This window comes from Solanum verrucosum, unplaced genomic scaffold, assembly GCF_900185275.1.
Source record: "Solanum verrucosum unplaced genomic scaffold, falcon-dt-bn FXZP01000125.1, whole genome shotgun sequence".
Classification (NCBI taxonomy): domain Eukaryota; kingdom Viridiplantae; phylum Streptophyta; class Magnoliopsida; order Solanales; family Solanaceae; genus Solanum; species Solanum verrucosum.
The window spans coordinates 1-16309 of record NW_026019923.1 but is presented as its reverse complement, the minus strand read 5'-3'; the positions used below and the strand labels follow the sequence as shown (position 1 = coordinate 16309).

Here is a 16309-nt window from a genome sequence, read left to right as displayed (position 1 = left end):
AACAACCTTAAAACAAGATACAATAACCAAAAAAATCAAAACAAAGTAAAAAAAAGTACTTAAATGCTTTGACTATAATGAAAGTAGATGGAAGAGGAAAAAAAAGGGTATGGACTATTTAATAGAAGATTGAGATTACAGTAATCAAGTTTCAAAAATTCAGGATAAGAACAACCTTAAAACAAGATACAATAACCAAAAAAATCAAAACAAAGTAAAAAAAAAGTCAAGATACTGAAATGCCATTAACACTTATGTCTTTAGCCTAACATGAAGAGAATAGCAGAAGAAAAGTATAATCGGAGAACCCTTTTGCTAGCCCAAGACCGTTAACTTAGATTGGAAGATTCGACTAAAGAAGAGGAAGCTAGAAGGGAGAAAGAGTATTTTGGATAAAAGAACTTTGTTATAGAAGAAGACTATTTGAATTGGGTTTTTCTTAGGTTGTATACTAGTGTGGGATGGTTCTAGATATTACAACATCTAGAATATTCTATCATTTACTACAAATATCTGACTCTCTAGAATGTCTAGATATTTCTTCAAGGCAACTTCTGTAGAATATCTAGATATTTCTTTAAGATAATTATTCCAGATACTAGACTAGACTATTCTAGAAACTATACTAGAAAAATCTTTGATATTCCAAAAATCAACTTCATCTTTTTTTCACATAACATACTTGTCTTTTCCTTAAATTCCTCATGTTTGTGGGGGTATGGATATCCAGTAATAGAAATCCATGGTCATTTGCACATCTAGTATCATTTTGAGTGATTGCTCATCTTTTGTACCCATTTAAGAAATTTGTGTGAAAAAAAATCTTGGACTATAATATACCCTCCTACCTAAAATAGCTAAGCAGTTAACTTGAATTTTACATCAAGCACCTATAAGATTTGTTGAGAACATCAGGATACCAGCTAATGAAGACAGCTGGCATAACAAATCATAACTAACTTAGGGGTTAATTGGTAATTTCATATAGTTAGTTAGAAGTAGATATTTTAGCATTGAGTTGGTTAGATGTATATATATGTAGAGATACGGCCTTGTATAACAGTTAGTTTTGAAGCAATGAGAATTCAGTTTCTTCTCCATTAATTTTCTCCCTGTTTTCTCTTCATCACTTTCATCTCAATGTCTAGTTTTAACAAGATTCACATTCAAATTCAGTAAACTATAATTTGATAACTTGGGAGCACAATTTCAGCCAAACTTCTAGTACATTCATGCAAGCAGAAAACTTTACTCAATACAAAAGTTAATGAAATGAAAATCGAATTGTATGGATCTAAGCAAACCAACCCAATAACAAAAAGATGTCTGGTGGTGAAAAGATAACAAGTTAATTATGTTATCTCTACAAAAAATTAATTTGAGAAGGTGAAAAGAACCTTATTTTTTTATATCAACCATGCAAACCAACATGAGTACTAAGTTATGTTTAGCTTTGAAGTCATAAAAAAACATCAAGTTTACTAAAGCAGAAAAACTAAAAGACCGTTATTTTTCTAAAACTGAGAACAATTCCTTATTTTACGTTTAACTCAACTCTCTTGAGCTGAAGCAACCAAATGCAGAACGATACTACTCCACTAGTCAGTTCATGCATACTTCCAAGAATGACAAGGTACATAGCAATCGTTCCTTATGACAAGGTACATGTAGATCAATTGTTCCTTATGAAAGGCATCAATCATGTCTAGTCATTTCATTGTAATAGTTGGGCTCAGTTATTTCTAAAAATTACTTTTGAACAATGTTCTAGATATATAGATCACATGCTCGAGCCATGGAAACAGCCACGTAGGCTGTCTACACCATACTCCTTAGGGTGCATCCCTTCCTCGGGCCCTGCTAATGCAGGATGATTTGTGCACCGGGAAGCCCTCTAATGTTCTCTATATATGTGGAATGTTCTATTTGATGCTTGTGATTCCCTAGGATTTCAACTCTTCTTCTAACTCATTAATCATTACATGGTAGTCTAGTTTGTTTCTAGAAGGAGTACTTTCTAAATGCCTGGAATTTTGAATTTTTAAGTCCTATTTCCTATCTAGATGGGTAGTAGTCTCATCATAAATTGCAAAAGAAATACAAAAAAACATGCACCTGTGTCGACTGTCGTCTTGTTAAACCGTATTGCCGACTATGGGACCTTATGTACTTTTGAAAAGAGAAAGTTATGCTGCATATAGATCTATTTTGGACTTCTGATATCTGTGATCTTTGCATCCTTTCTTATTTGGAATGCAGTATAGAACAATTAAGCACCCTTTTTTTCTTTTTCTGAGCTATCTGTATTAGCCGCTTTTAGTATATGTACACACTCAAAAGTGAGTAATCATTTGTGTTGGTACTCAATCTGCTGATGCATAGTAGCAATATTATCTTGGTACTCGACTTATAGATGCATTCAGATTAGTTGCTTCAGTTGTGCCCCTCCTCATTCGAGGGTGTTTCCGTTCTCCATATCTCATTTTCAATATTCCCACTCACAATGTTAAAAGCAATTTTCTGGTGGCCCAAGAGTACACTAGTTTTCCCATCACAATGAGGTACATGCGCTGACATCGGTTTCTTTTCAAGAAGTTTCTTAACATTCCAGACCGTGTGGTGTCTCAGAAAAACAAATCCAGCCTTCTTATTTATACTTGAAGTGTGTATTGCTTTTATTGTCTTACAATTTGATTGTGTTTTAACATAAGTTGATACTTATCATTTGCTTTATAAAATGAAAAAGTTGAACCAGAGAGTACTTATTCTGTGACATCTCTTACAGATTGCAATAACACAACACCCGATGGTCACACCCCCAAAAGGAAAGCACGACACAATACCCGATGCATCTAATTTTGACTGCACGAAGCCGCGAACCACATAAATCTGCCTACCCATTGATGATATATTATTTCAGGGTCTGAAATGTAAATTAAACATTTTAAAATCATTTTTAAAAATTAGAATAGTAATACCTCACCAAGAAGGTAGATGAATTGCTTAGCCAAGACTTTCTCGACCTTAGCTCTTTTTTTTTCTATTTAGATTCCTGTTCGTGGGCAACTAGACCATCAAAGGGAATAAAGTCCTATGGATGTTAGTATGTCATTTATGACAGGAAATTTCATCCTTTACAAAATTAGGTGACGCCAACAAAATTAGATTTTTTTGAATCTTAAATTCAGCAAGGAAGTTCCTCCAACGTTTCAATGTATTAGGTGTAGTCAGACAACATTGTCAAAGATTGTAGATCTAGGCATGATTGTAGGGATATACTAGATTTATTTGCGAGAAGTTTGATGTGTTTCCACGAGAGAACACTTTTCTATCTCTGACTCAATGGGTTCATATGCAGTGCATTCCCCACACACGTTTATTGTGGAAACAGAACCATGGGTTTTAAAACTACTCTGATGCTAATTTGCAATGGAGTGGTCATACATGTCTCAACTTGTAAAATGATTGCATGTTTTATGGATCGTAGTTCCTACCGGGAGGGGCGGGGGGAGGAGGGTGACAAAGTTGTACTATGTTGATGATAAGAATAATGAATTTGTATTTTTTGGGTTTAACCACCTAGTATACAAAGCTCAATGCCGTTGATTCCGTTCACACTGGATAACCCCCCCAGAGGATAAAACATTTCCGTTGAAAAAAGGTTTGTATTTACCTATTGTTAAGGATAAAAAGAGTGTCCTTTATACGCAACAGGACAAGAGTTTATAGGTCTGCCTTGGGCAAATAAGAGCATGTCGAACTATCATTCTTTACTTCCAGGATCAACCAATCGGTATTCCTCCAATTTCCTCTCGAGTATTTATAAGAAATAGCTTATGCCACTCATATTTCCTCGCATTGACAAATTAAAAGATGCTTGGATATGAGTTTCTTGTGTAAACAACAATCGGCTTCCGACAGCAGTGGACTTTAAAATGATCAAATTGATCCCTAATGTATGGGGGTTGGACTACTTTAGTCCTTCATATGTATCATGTAACAGAAAGTCCTTAATGCACAGAAAAACTTTTTGCTAATGTTTTTTTACAGAAAATATTTCAACCAAAATCCACCTGTCTAGCAATACTGTCTAAAGCAGATAAATAAGAGCAATATTGTCTAACATAATTGAATTAAGTCTTCAAAAAACAAGTGCAGCAAATCAGAGCTTCTGATCTGTGAACAGATCATGCAGATTAAAAAGTGCCTTCATCATCAACGGTGAGTGTCTAAACTGTGCCATACTCCATCACCAAAGTAAGATGAGGGGTAAAAAGGAGGTAACTGAGCTGGAGCCTCCCCTGCAGCTGCATAACCGGACATTCCGGTCTGAGCAGTTGGTGTTATCCCAGCATCAGAAGTTGGTGCCATCCCGACATCAAAAATCAAATCGATATCAATGTCTTTGTCCATGGGGTGACTGAGTAATGCTTCAAGTTCACTCCCAATTCTAGGGATAGAATGACCCGAAGTTTCACTGCTAGCATCAACATTCACAAAAGCATTTTCGCCTGAGAGCTCTCCTCCAACTACTGCGGTCATCTGCTCAGCATTGGTGCTTTCTCGATGACACATGCTCTCAGTGCTAGTGTCCGGCACTGCTTGTGATCCCTCGCAAGCAGGTCCAATCATATCCACAGTGATTGGAACTTGGGAAGTACCACCGAATTCAGCATCCACGCCAGTTATATCAAGAACACTTGGTTTTGCTCTTGCTCTTCTGTTCCTTTTCTTGTTGGCTTCCATGTGCTTGAAATACTTCTGGGCATGGGTAGCCACTTGCATTGCGGCTCTTGGCCTAGATATACTTCTCCAGTCACCTTTTCCATATATATCTAAGCCCCGGAGAAATGACCTATAGCAGGAAAGATAGAGAAATAAGTTATTATCCCAAAAAAACATTAAAACATAAAAATAACCAGACTCCTAAAAAAGACGAGCAAATAAACCCTCAAAAACTGTACACAGGAAACCAACCTGTGTTCGTCTTCTATCCAATGAGTCCCTCTTCACCATTCAACATCTGCTTTCGTATTTTGGTTGGCATTGCTTTGCATTTCTGGATTATTAGGTAATGGAGCACCTCCAGAATCGATGGCATCGATATCTTCTAAGAGTATATTATAGTGATCCTTGATCTCATCAACTGTTTTTCCAGGAAGTGCTTCTTCTATCTTCGTGAGTAGATTGTTATCGTTAAAGTGTATCGCTAGGATATTCTCAAAGATTTTGTCCTCCTCCCTAGTCCAGAAGGTGCTATTGCATGTCCGATCGGTGCTCATTTTCCTTTTTAGATCTACAAGGAAAGATTAAGCATGAAAAAGGAAAGTACTTGAAGAGGATTCAGAAAACGGACAAGTGTCAATATATGACAAAAGCAACCATAAACATCGGACATCTAAAATAAGATTTTTTGTAACCCCTGACATTTAGTAAACAAAAACAATCGCAACAAGACATGTATTCCTTTAAATCAACTATGGATACTAAGAGAAGTAATAAGTGACTGGTAAAACAAACAAACATGAAGATACAAGGGGTATACTACCCACATAGGTTCCTAGAGATATGAAGCATATTATGAAAGCATCTTCGTTCTTTACCTTTTCTAATGGACATAAGGTTTTATACTAAGAAAGAAGACTAAAAAGAAGAAAACTATTTGTCTGAAGATAAGAAAAAATTATATCATTGAAATATATATTTTTGTTCTTGTTAGTGACGCAAAAATAAAAGATCTTTGGCCCTATACCACAAAACGGGAAAGAAATCATGTCAATCCAACATATGTTATCAAAAGAAATCAATCCTCATTTGTTAAGAGTTTCACGATAAAAACATTATTCTAGAGTAATACCTGAACAACTTTCTCTCCTGAAAAAAATAGAAATTTAACAAGACGAATGTAAGCAATATCAAATAGGAAAGTGTCATTTCGTATTCCTTCATAATCTACCCCAGAATCCAAGAGTAAGTCAATCATTATGATACTATCAATACAGCCTCTCCGATATCTTCTTGTTACATTTATACAACTTGAAATAGCAAATGGAAAAAGAAAAACCCATATTCCCTTGTCACGCAATCTAACTATTTAGAATTAGTGGATGTGCAATGACAAATTATATCCAAGACAACAAATCAAAACGAAGCATATACAACTTCTTATTTCTTTTTCTTTTTTTGACAAACACTCAAATCTCCATACATTAACTTTCAACAACGGAAAGCATTTTAAAGAAAAGTCCCTGGAAAAATGTTGACAAATTTTTTCTCTCCTAAGTAAAATAGAAACAAGATGAATCTCATGATATTCATCTCTTCAGAATCTACCTCAAAACAAATATCTAAATTAATCATTTTCTGATTGTCTGCAAATTATTGTTCATTTAAATGGAAGATTTATAGAACCAACAACAACATATCCAATTAATCCCATAAGTGAATTATGGGTATGGTATAGTGTACATAGACCTTACCCCTACCTTGGGAGGTAGAGGGGTTGTTTTTCAATAGACACCTTGACTCAAAGAAAAGCCTATCAAAGCAGATAAAAAAGAGAATATTTGTGTAATCCCACAAGTGAGATTTGGGGAGGGTAGAGTCTACAAAAACCTCATGACACTTACCTTCAGAGGTAGAGGGACTATTTCGGATAGACCCTCGGCACAAGGAAATAAAAATCAAATCAGATCGGAAAAGGAAATATTTACATAACCAAAAAAAAATCAAAGAACATACCCTGTGTAATCCCACAAGTGAGGTGTGGTAGGATAGGTAAAGAACTATTTACGATAGACCATTAGCTCAAGGAAAACCATATCAAAGAAGATCCAAAAAGGAAAGATTTACATAACCATGACAACAAGCCAAAAAGGAAAAGCCATAAAAGATCTTTCTTTTTCTGTATACATTAGTTTGGATAGATCCTTGGCCAAAGGATAAGCATGTCAAAGAAGATCAAGAAAAGGAAAGATTTACAGAACCATGACAACAAATCAAAAAACAAATCCAAAAAAGATCTTTCTTTTTTCATAAAAGTCATATCTCTATAAATTAATTTTCATAAACACAAAGCATGTTAAAGAACATTACCGTAAAATGTCGGCACAACTGGGGGAAAAACCTAATGATCACAAAGCTAAGCACAGTCAAAGAAAGTTTTTGGATGAATCAACCTATAGGATAAGTATACAAGTATTCAAACACACACATACACATACATATAATCAAGAAAAAGAACTAGAGAATTTTGGGCAAAGAGATTAATTTCACTCATGTGATGTGTCCTTACAGAAATTCCAAAGCTTATTGTACTTGTTACTTCACCAAAATATTTCTTTTAGGGCATTTCATCAATATTTAAGGAGATAAACATATCAACAAAAGTCAGGCCTGGGCGTGAGGGGGGTGTTAGAGTGGGTAAAAAGTCCCACATTGGTTGAGGAATGGACTGGTGGTCTCCTTATATGGACTTGGACAAACCTCCCTTAATAAGCTAGCTTTTGAGGTTGAGTTAGGCCCATGTATCATATCTTTACAACCCACTCTAACACCCCCCTTCACACCCAGGCCCAACTGGCGCGTGGACTGGGAGCCCAAACGGGAATGAACATGACTCTGATACCATGTAAAGATATGGCATCGGGACCTAACTCAACCCCCAAGAGCTAGCTTTTGGGGTTGAGTTAGGCCCAGGTGTCATATCTTAACAGTCACTTCTGATCAACTATTTCCATGAAAAAAAAATTCGACTTCTTTCTTATACTTAAAATCTCTCTATGACTTATATTTTTTGTGCAACAAAAACAAGAATTAAAAAAATATAGCACTTTAAGATTTCAGAGAAACACTTTGCATTAAGATAAAATGTTCTTGACAATGTAGTGTATGTATCAGAAATATTGAAGTAACCGAATGATCATATGTAAGCTTAATAAAATAGTTCAATCCCGTGTAAAGAACGTGTAATTTACCTAGTATCAATAAAAACCAAATCTGAAAAATATCAGTCATTCAAAACATGCCACATCAGTACTTAATTATGTTTAGATTCCAAAAAGCAAGAAAAAGGAATCAAATTATCAACCAGAAAATCTAAAAGACCATTGTTTTTATCAAACTGAGAATGGTTCCTAATTTTCAAGTTTCGCTCAATTTTCTTGAGCTTTTCTAAAACAATTGTGAAATAATAATAATAGTAACAATAATAATGAATGAAAGATCCCTAAGAACTATAAATGAACAGACCGGTGCACTAAGTCTCTCGTTATGTGTAGGATCCGAGAAAAAAAGTCAAGTTATAAGGTTTTGTAACAGCGCGTTAAAACTCTCGATATGTGTGAAATTTGGAAGAGAGTCAAAGACCACAAGGATCTTACTTTTATCTCATAGATAGAATAAAATTAGAAATTAAAAAAATATATATTTTTATACAATATGTTAGGTTTTCTGTGTTCTATATTATCTATGGGCATATAGAACAAACCTAACGGTCGATAATCAATTCTCGAATGTAATGGTAGTCCACCTCTATATGCTTTGTGTTTACGTGTTGCACCAGGTTTGTTACTATTTTAATCGCACTAGTGTTATCAACATGTAACAATGTGGGAGATGTAATAACGACACCAGGGTCAGATAATAGCCGTTGTAGCCAAACAATTTCTGAACTTCCTATCGACATAGCACTATACTCAGCCTACGTAGATGATTTAGATGTACGGGATTGTTTCTAAACATGCACCAACCAGTAACATAGCGTTGTGAATAGGAACAACCAGCCCAATCTGCATCAGTATATCCTTCAAGGCGTATAGAAGAATCAGAACTGAAAAGAACACCTTGACTCATAGAACCAGGAATATACCGAATGGCAAGAAGTAATGCAGTGTGATGTATACGGTAAGGATTAGCCACAAACTGACTTAGAACATGTACTGCATATGAGATGTTTGGTCTTGTCATAGTGAGATAAACTAATGATCCCACCAACTGCTGGTATAAAGTTGCATCATTGAATGGTTCTCTATCAACCTTCTTGTACTTCGTATTAATCTCCATCAGGGTGTACACAACCTTATCATCGGTAAGACCAACCCTTGTCACAAGATTACTAGCATTCTTTTAATTTATTGTGTAAGCATGATCCTAGTAAGCAAGTATATAACCTCAAGTCCAAGAAAGTACGCCAATCGTCCCCAGTCCTTCTTAAATAAGGTATGCAATAATTCTTTCAACTTAGTAATATTCTCTTGATCATTTCATTTGATAATGATATCATCAGCATAGATGAGAAGTATTGTGATACCTACGGGAGAAGTACGAAGAAACAAGGAATGATATGAAGAACTCTAAGAGAAGCCCGTTATTTAAATCGTGGATAGAAATTTATCAAACCAAGCTTGGGGAGCCTGTTTTAAGCCATAAAGAGATTTTCAAAGATGATAAACTGCATTTGGTCTTGGCAGAACACACCCTTGTGGTGGTTTCATAAACACAACTTCTTCTAGGTTGCCGTGAAGAAATAGTTTTTCACATCCATCTGATGTAAGGTCCAGCTTCTCATTGAAGCCACAACCAATAATGTATGTACCATTGTCATCTTAGCAACAGGTGGATAAGTTTCCTCATAACTAGAAAGACATAAGATATTCTGAAATAGTATTCTCTAGTGATTCAATATACAATAGAAAACAAATATTTATAGCTATACATTAATTGTAGGGTTAGAGTCCTATTCTAGGAAGGAGTATATATATGGTTATAAATGTATATATTTAATTCAGTCCTATTCTAACAAAAAATATATATTCTGATTTTTGCCTAACCGTTACTTCGGTTGTGCCCCTCCTCTTTCGAGGGCGTTTCCGTTCTCCATTTTTCATTTTCAATACTCTCACTCACAATGTTAAAAGCAGTTTTCTGGAGGCTCAAGAGTGCCAATTTTCCCATCACAATGAGGTACCTGCACTGACATCCGATTCCTTTCAAGAAATTCTTAACATTCCAGACCGTGTGGTGTCTCAGAAAAACAAATCCACTCTTCTTAGCTATACCCAAAGTGTGTATTGCTTTTATCATCTTACAATTTGACTGTATTTTAACATTAGGTGATACTTATCATTTGCTTTTATAAAAAGAAAAAGTTGAACCAAAAGGAGGTATTGTTGGTTTCATGTAAAATACTAATGTGAACTACTAACTGCATTCAAGAATGTGTACATTCACAAAGAAGAGAATTTTCTACGTGCGCAGACAATGTAGGTTAACCCATGGTCAAGCCCCAAAAAGGAAAGCACGACACAATACCTGATGCATCTAACTTTGACTGCACAAACCACATAAATCTGCCTACCCATTGATGATACATTATTTCGGAGTCTGAAATGTAAATTAAACATTTTAAAATCATCTTAAAATTAGTTTAGTAAAGTCCTATGGATGTTAATAAGTATGTCATTTAGGACAGGAAATTTCATCCTTTCCAAAAGTATTAGGTGTAGTCGGACTACATTGTTAAAGATTGTAATCGGAGATTGTAGGCGTGCATTCCCCAGGCATGTTTACTGTGGAAACAAAACTGCGGGTTTGAAAACTACTTTCCTGAACTTTTATGGATGCTAATTTGCAATGGAGTTGTCATACATGTCTCACCTAGTAAAATTATTGCATGTTTTATGGATCGTAGTTCCTACCGTGGAGGGGGGGGGGTGAAAAAGTTGTACCACTCAGTATACATGTCTCACCAAGTAAAATTGTTGATGATAAGAATCATGGTTAGTGAATTTGTATTTTTGGGTTTCACCACTCAGTATACAAAGTTCAATGCCGTTGATTTCGGTTCACACTGGATAAGCCCCACTAAGGATAAAACATTTCTGTTGAAAAAAGGATTTTTCATACCTCTTGTTACGGGTAAAAAGAGTGTTCTTTATACGCAACAAGAAAAGAGTATACAGATCCGCCATCGGAAAATAAGAGCTCATCGAATTATCATTCTTTACTTCCCGGGTCAATAAATTGGTAGTCCTCCAATTTCCCCTCGAATGTTTATAAGAAATAACTTATGCCACTCATATTGCCCCAGATTGACAAATAAAAAGATGCATGGAAATACAAGTTTCTTGTATGAACATTCAAGTTGACAATCGGCTTCTCGACAGTCAATGGACTTTAAAATGATCAAATTGATCCCTAATGTATGAGGTTGGACTATTTTAGTCTTTCATACTTATCACGTAACAGAAAGTCCTTAATGCAAAGAAAAAATGATTATTTTGTCCCCCAAACAATTGCAAAAAACAAAGGCAAGAACTTTGAAAACAATTGCTAATGTTTTTAATTTTGAAATATTTCAACCAAAATCCACTTGTCTAGCAATACTGACTAAAGCAGATTAAGAATAGATAAAGAAGAGCAGTAGTAGTCAGAATCAGAACATCTGTTAAAAACAAGTCTTCAATAAACAAGTGCAGCAAATCAGAACATCTGATTTGTGAACAGATCATGCGGATTAAAAAGTGCCTTCATCATCAACGGCGAGTGTCTAAACTGCGCCATACTCCATCACCAAAGTAAGATGAGGGGGAAAAGGGAGGTAACTGAGCTGGAGCCTCCCCTGCAGCTGCATAACCGGACATTCCGATTTGAGCAGTTGGTGCTATCCCAGCATCAGAAGTTGGTGCCATCCCGACATCAAAAATCAAATTGAAATCATTGTCTTCGTCCATGGGGTGACTGAGTAATGCTTCAAGTTCACTCCCAATTCTAGGGATAGAATGACCTGAAGTTCCACTGCTAGCATCAACATTCACAAAAGCATTTTCGCCTGAGAGCTCTCCTCCGACTACTGCTGTCATCTGCTCAGCATTGGTGCTTTCTCGATGACACATGCTCTCAGTGCTAGTGTCCTGCACTGCTTGTGATCCCTCGCAAGCAGGTCCAATCATGTCCACAGCGAATGGAACTTGGGAATTACCACCGAATTCAGCATCCACGCCAGTGATATCAAGAACACTTGGTTTTGCTCTTGCTCTTCTGTTCCCTTTCTTGTTGGCTTCAACGCGCTTGAAATACTTCTGGGCATGGGTAGCCACTTGCATTGAGGTTCTTGTTTTCACGCAGTGCCTAGATATACTTTTCCAGTCACCTTTTCCATATATATCTAAGCCCTGGAGAAATGACCTATAGCAGGAAAGATAGAAAAATAAGTTATTATCCAGGAAACAAGATCTCAGGACAGCATTTACTTAAAAGTTTTACTCTCTCAAAGCCTTCTGCATCCACTGTGTAAAATCACAGATAACACCCCAAAAAAACATTAATATATAAATATGACCAGACTCCTAAAAAAGACGAGCAAATAAACCCTCAAAAACTGTACACAGAAACCAACCTGTGTTCCTCTTCTGTCCAAGGAGTCCCTCTTCGCCATTTAACATCTGCTTTCTTATTTTGGTTGGCATTGCTTTGTAGTTCTGGATAATTAGGTAATGGAGCGCGTCCAGAATCGATGGCATCAATATCTTCTAAGAGTATATTGTAGTGATCCTTGATCTGATCAACTGATTTTCCGGGAAGTGCTTCTTCCATCTTCATGAATAGATTGTTATCGTCAAAGTATATCGCTAGGATATTCTCAAAGATTTTATCCTCCTCCCTAGTCCAGAAGGAGCTATTGCAGGTCCGATCGGTGCTCATTTTCTTTTAGATCTACAAGGAAAGATCAAGCATGAATAAGGAAAGTACTTGAAGATCAGAAAACAGATGAGTTTCAATATATGACAAAAGCAACCATAAATATCGGAATCTAAAATAAGATTTTTTGTAACCCCTGACATTTAGTAAACAAAAACAATCGCAGCAGCACATGTATTCTTATAAATTAGTTATGGACACTAAGAGAAGTAATAATTGTGGTAAAATGAACAAACATGAAAATACAAGTTGTATGGTACCCACATAAGTATCCAGAGATACGAAGCATATTATGAAAGCATCTACGTTCTTTACCTTTTCTAACGGATGGAAGGGTTTATAATGAGAAAGAAGACTACAAAGAAGAGTAGAGGCCATGATATTCAAATCTCTACACATTAACTTTCGACAACGGAAAGCATTTTAAAGAAGAGTAGAGGCCATGATATTCATCTCTTCATAATCTACCTCAAAACCAATATCTAAATTAATCATTTTTCTTGTTCATTTGAACGGAAGATTTATAGAACCAACAACAACATATCCAGTTAATCCCACAAGTGAGGTACTGGTATGGTATAGTGTGCGTAGACCTTATCCCTACCTTGGGAGGTGTTGAAATTAGGACTATTATGTAAATATATATTTCTTGGAGTAGGGGTCAAGTATTTGTCCTAATTCTATTCTAATTATACTTGTCAACAAAGTATTAATTGTATCTATATATACCTCTATTATGAGATGAATAAACGACGCGAAAGGAAAAATATTCTCTAAACCTAAAAGCCTACATGGTATCAGATCAATCAGATTCATAAAACTTGAATCCCCAACCTCGTTTTTTTCCAAGATGGGTGATACTACGCCGTTCTCTGGCACAACGAGAAACCCTATGAACTCAATTGTAACAAACCCTACCTCAATTATAGTTCAACAAGACAACACACCCTTTCCAACAGGAGTTATCCTTGATGAAACAAATTTCTCATTATGGTCTCAATTGATGGAGATGCATATCGGAGCTTGAAACAAGGTTGGTTACCTTACCGGTGAAGCAAAGAAACCCGAACAAACTGACTCGGGTTATGCAATATGGATTACAGAGAATCATAAGGTGAAGAGTTGGTTGATTGACTCAATGAGTCCCACCCTGATGCAGCGGTTTATCAGATTTTCCACAACAAAGGAAATTCGGGAAGCAGTTGCCAAAGCGTTATATGATGGTTCTGATGAAACCCTATTGTTTGAACTAAATCAAAAATCCCTCACCACTATGCAAAACTGAAGACCCCTGTCCATGTACTATACCGAATGGTTGCTATTTTTCAGGAAATTGATCACCGAACAAATACGCAGGATGGATCTGTTGAGGGTATTCTTCAAATGCATTCTATGATGGCAAGGCTACGAGTTCATATATTTCTCAATGGACTTGATGCAAAATTTGATCAAGTTTGTTGTGAGATTTTAAGTAAGGATCCAAAGCCTGACCTTTAAAGTACATATGTTTATGTCTGAAGAGAAGCTCAACAGAGGCAGACTATGGCAGTGCTCGACTAATTCATGAGAGTTCTGCCATGGCTGTCCATCGTAGTAGTTCTGTTAAAGGTCGAACTAATCAGTCATTTAGTAGGCCTACTAATCTTATTTGTAGCCATTGTGGTGAATCAGGACACTTAAAACAACGATGCTACGAGATCATTGGCTATCCGGATTGGTGGGAATTCTCGAAGAAACCTCGCAAAGTCATTCCAAACAGAGTTGTAGTCACGACTTCTTCAGGAACTAATCATCCAAACAATGATGGTAAAATAGAACATCGTGTCAATTTGGCGCAACCAGGTATTACCGATAATAACAATGTTAATGTTAATGTTACTGCACCTTCTACGAATAGTACTTGGATTATAGATAGTGGAGCATTTGATCACATGACCAAAGACCCAATTACAATCATTAAAACCATCTTCTCAGCCCTTTATTTCTACCGCTAATGGTGGTACTTCTCTAGTTATCTGAGTAAGACCAGTTGTCTTAACAGAAGCTTTAAGACTTGACACTGTTTTGGTTGTACCTACTCTAGATCATAAATTTCTATATGTTAGCCAAGTTACCTCCTCTCTTAATTGCACTGTAACCTTTTGGCCTCTTTTTTGTATCTTTCAGGACATTCTGACTCGGGGGACTCTTGGTTATGTTGTTAAGCGACACAATCTCTACTTTCTGGAATTGACTAAAAGGCAGAGAGAATAAATTCAGTCATGCATTCCGCACATATGGGGTTGAGAAAGCACGGGACCATGTATGGTTATGGCATAGAAGGCTCAGACATATCTCGTTTGGTTATCTTCAGAAACTCAAACCAGATTTGTTTTTAGGTTTAGATAACTCAGTTTTTCATTGTGACATTTATGAATTAGCGAAAAATCATCGTGTTCCATATTTACCAATTTGATAAATGTTCTGAACCTTTTTCTATTATACATTCTGATATTTGGGGCCCTGTGAAAGTTGAAACTCCGTCTCAAGCTTGCTATTTTATTACTTTCATAGATGAATATACTAGGATGACATGGATATCATTACTTCGAAAGAAGAGTGATGCGTATATTGCATTCAAAGATTTTTATAATATGGTGTGCACTCAAGATCAACTTCAAATTTGTTTGGCAATCTGACAATGCCATTGTAACACCGCAGAGAATTTTCGAACTAAGACTCGAGCCATCCTTCATGTGGAGTGGGATTTTACCGAGGAATAAAAAATTTCTTGAGTGTTAAGTTAAGGTCCCTAGGTGTAGCACATTGAGTTCCAAGAAGAGTTGAATTGGAAATAGTCATTTTGGAAAGAATCTGGAAAATTTGGCTATGGAAAAAAAAGTGAGTTTTTGGTCAACTTTGAGCAGTCGTATCTCCTAGCTCAAAATGATTTAGGCGAATTTCCAGTTATGTCTGGAAAGCCCTTGGAATGATCTTTCCAACGCCGCCGAGTTTGCTTGATTCCGAGTTCGTATGAGTGACTTATGCCCTTTGGAAGTTGGGTTGTTGGCACAGTCGCACAGTCGCACAGTGCAGTTTGTTTAGTCCGAAAATTTTAAGGGTATTTTGGTCTTTTCCCTAATCTTTTCTTTGGGTTATATTGAGGTGTTAGACTGATGTTTGGATCATTTTTGTCCCATTTTAAAGAGTGAGAGTAAGAGTGAGAGTTAGGGCTTGGAAGATAAGAGAGAAAGAAGAGGAAAAGAAGAGGAGAAAGAGAAGAAGAAGCTAAGGATCGTCGTGGATTTTTGTCGGGGGTGATCCCTAATCAGGTATGTGAGTCTTTAGTGTGGGTTTATCCTTTCCCCCCACATACCAAGCTCGTTTTTATGATTTGAGAAGAGATTGGATTTGTTGTTGAAGTTGTTAGTTGTTGTTGATGTTGTTAGTTGTGTTGTTGAAGTTATTGTTGGTTGTGGGACAGGATTGGGCTGTGTATTTGAGTTGTGACCTATTGTATATTGAGGGATTTTATGATCCTTAGTGTTGGTTGGTTCATACCCCCACACACCAACTCGTTTTTAATTCCAAGAGAAGATTTATTGGTTGTTGAAGTTGTAGTGGTGTTGTG

General features: G+C 36.3%; 1 protein-coding gene and 1 pseudogene across 1 annotated transcript; both read right to left on the bottom strand.

The window, feature by feature from the left end:
• Positions 1–4215: 4215 nt before the first annotated feature.
• Positions 4216–5282, bottom strand: LOC125826047 (transcription factor SRM1-like; annotated as a pseudogene).
• Positions 5283–11534: 6252 nt separating this feature from the next.
• LOC125826036 (transcription factor SRM1-like) lies at positions 11535–12702 on the bottom strand. Its single transcript, XM_049505337.1, has 2 exons — positions 12398–12702; positions 11535–12186 (listed from the first exon to the last, which is right to left on the bottom strand). The coding sequence occupies exons 1-2, from the start codon at positions 12700–12702 to the stop codon at positions 11535–11537; spliced, it is 957 nt and encodes a 318-aa protein (XP_049361294.1).
• Between the last annotated feature and the right edge of the window lie 3607 nt (positions 12703–16309).

Excerpts from the sequence above, each read along its gene's own strand:
- LOC125826036 (XM_049505337.1), bottom strand. The coding sequence starts at position 12,702 with ATGAGCACCGATCGGACCTGCAATAGCTCCTTCTGGACTAGGGAGGAG. Across the intron at positions 12,187-12,397 it reads TGGACAGAAGAGGAACACAG|GTCATTTCTCCAGGGCTTAG; the intron begins GTTGGTTTCTGT and ends TTCCTGCTATAG.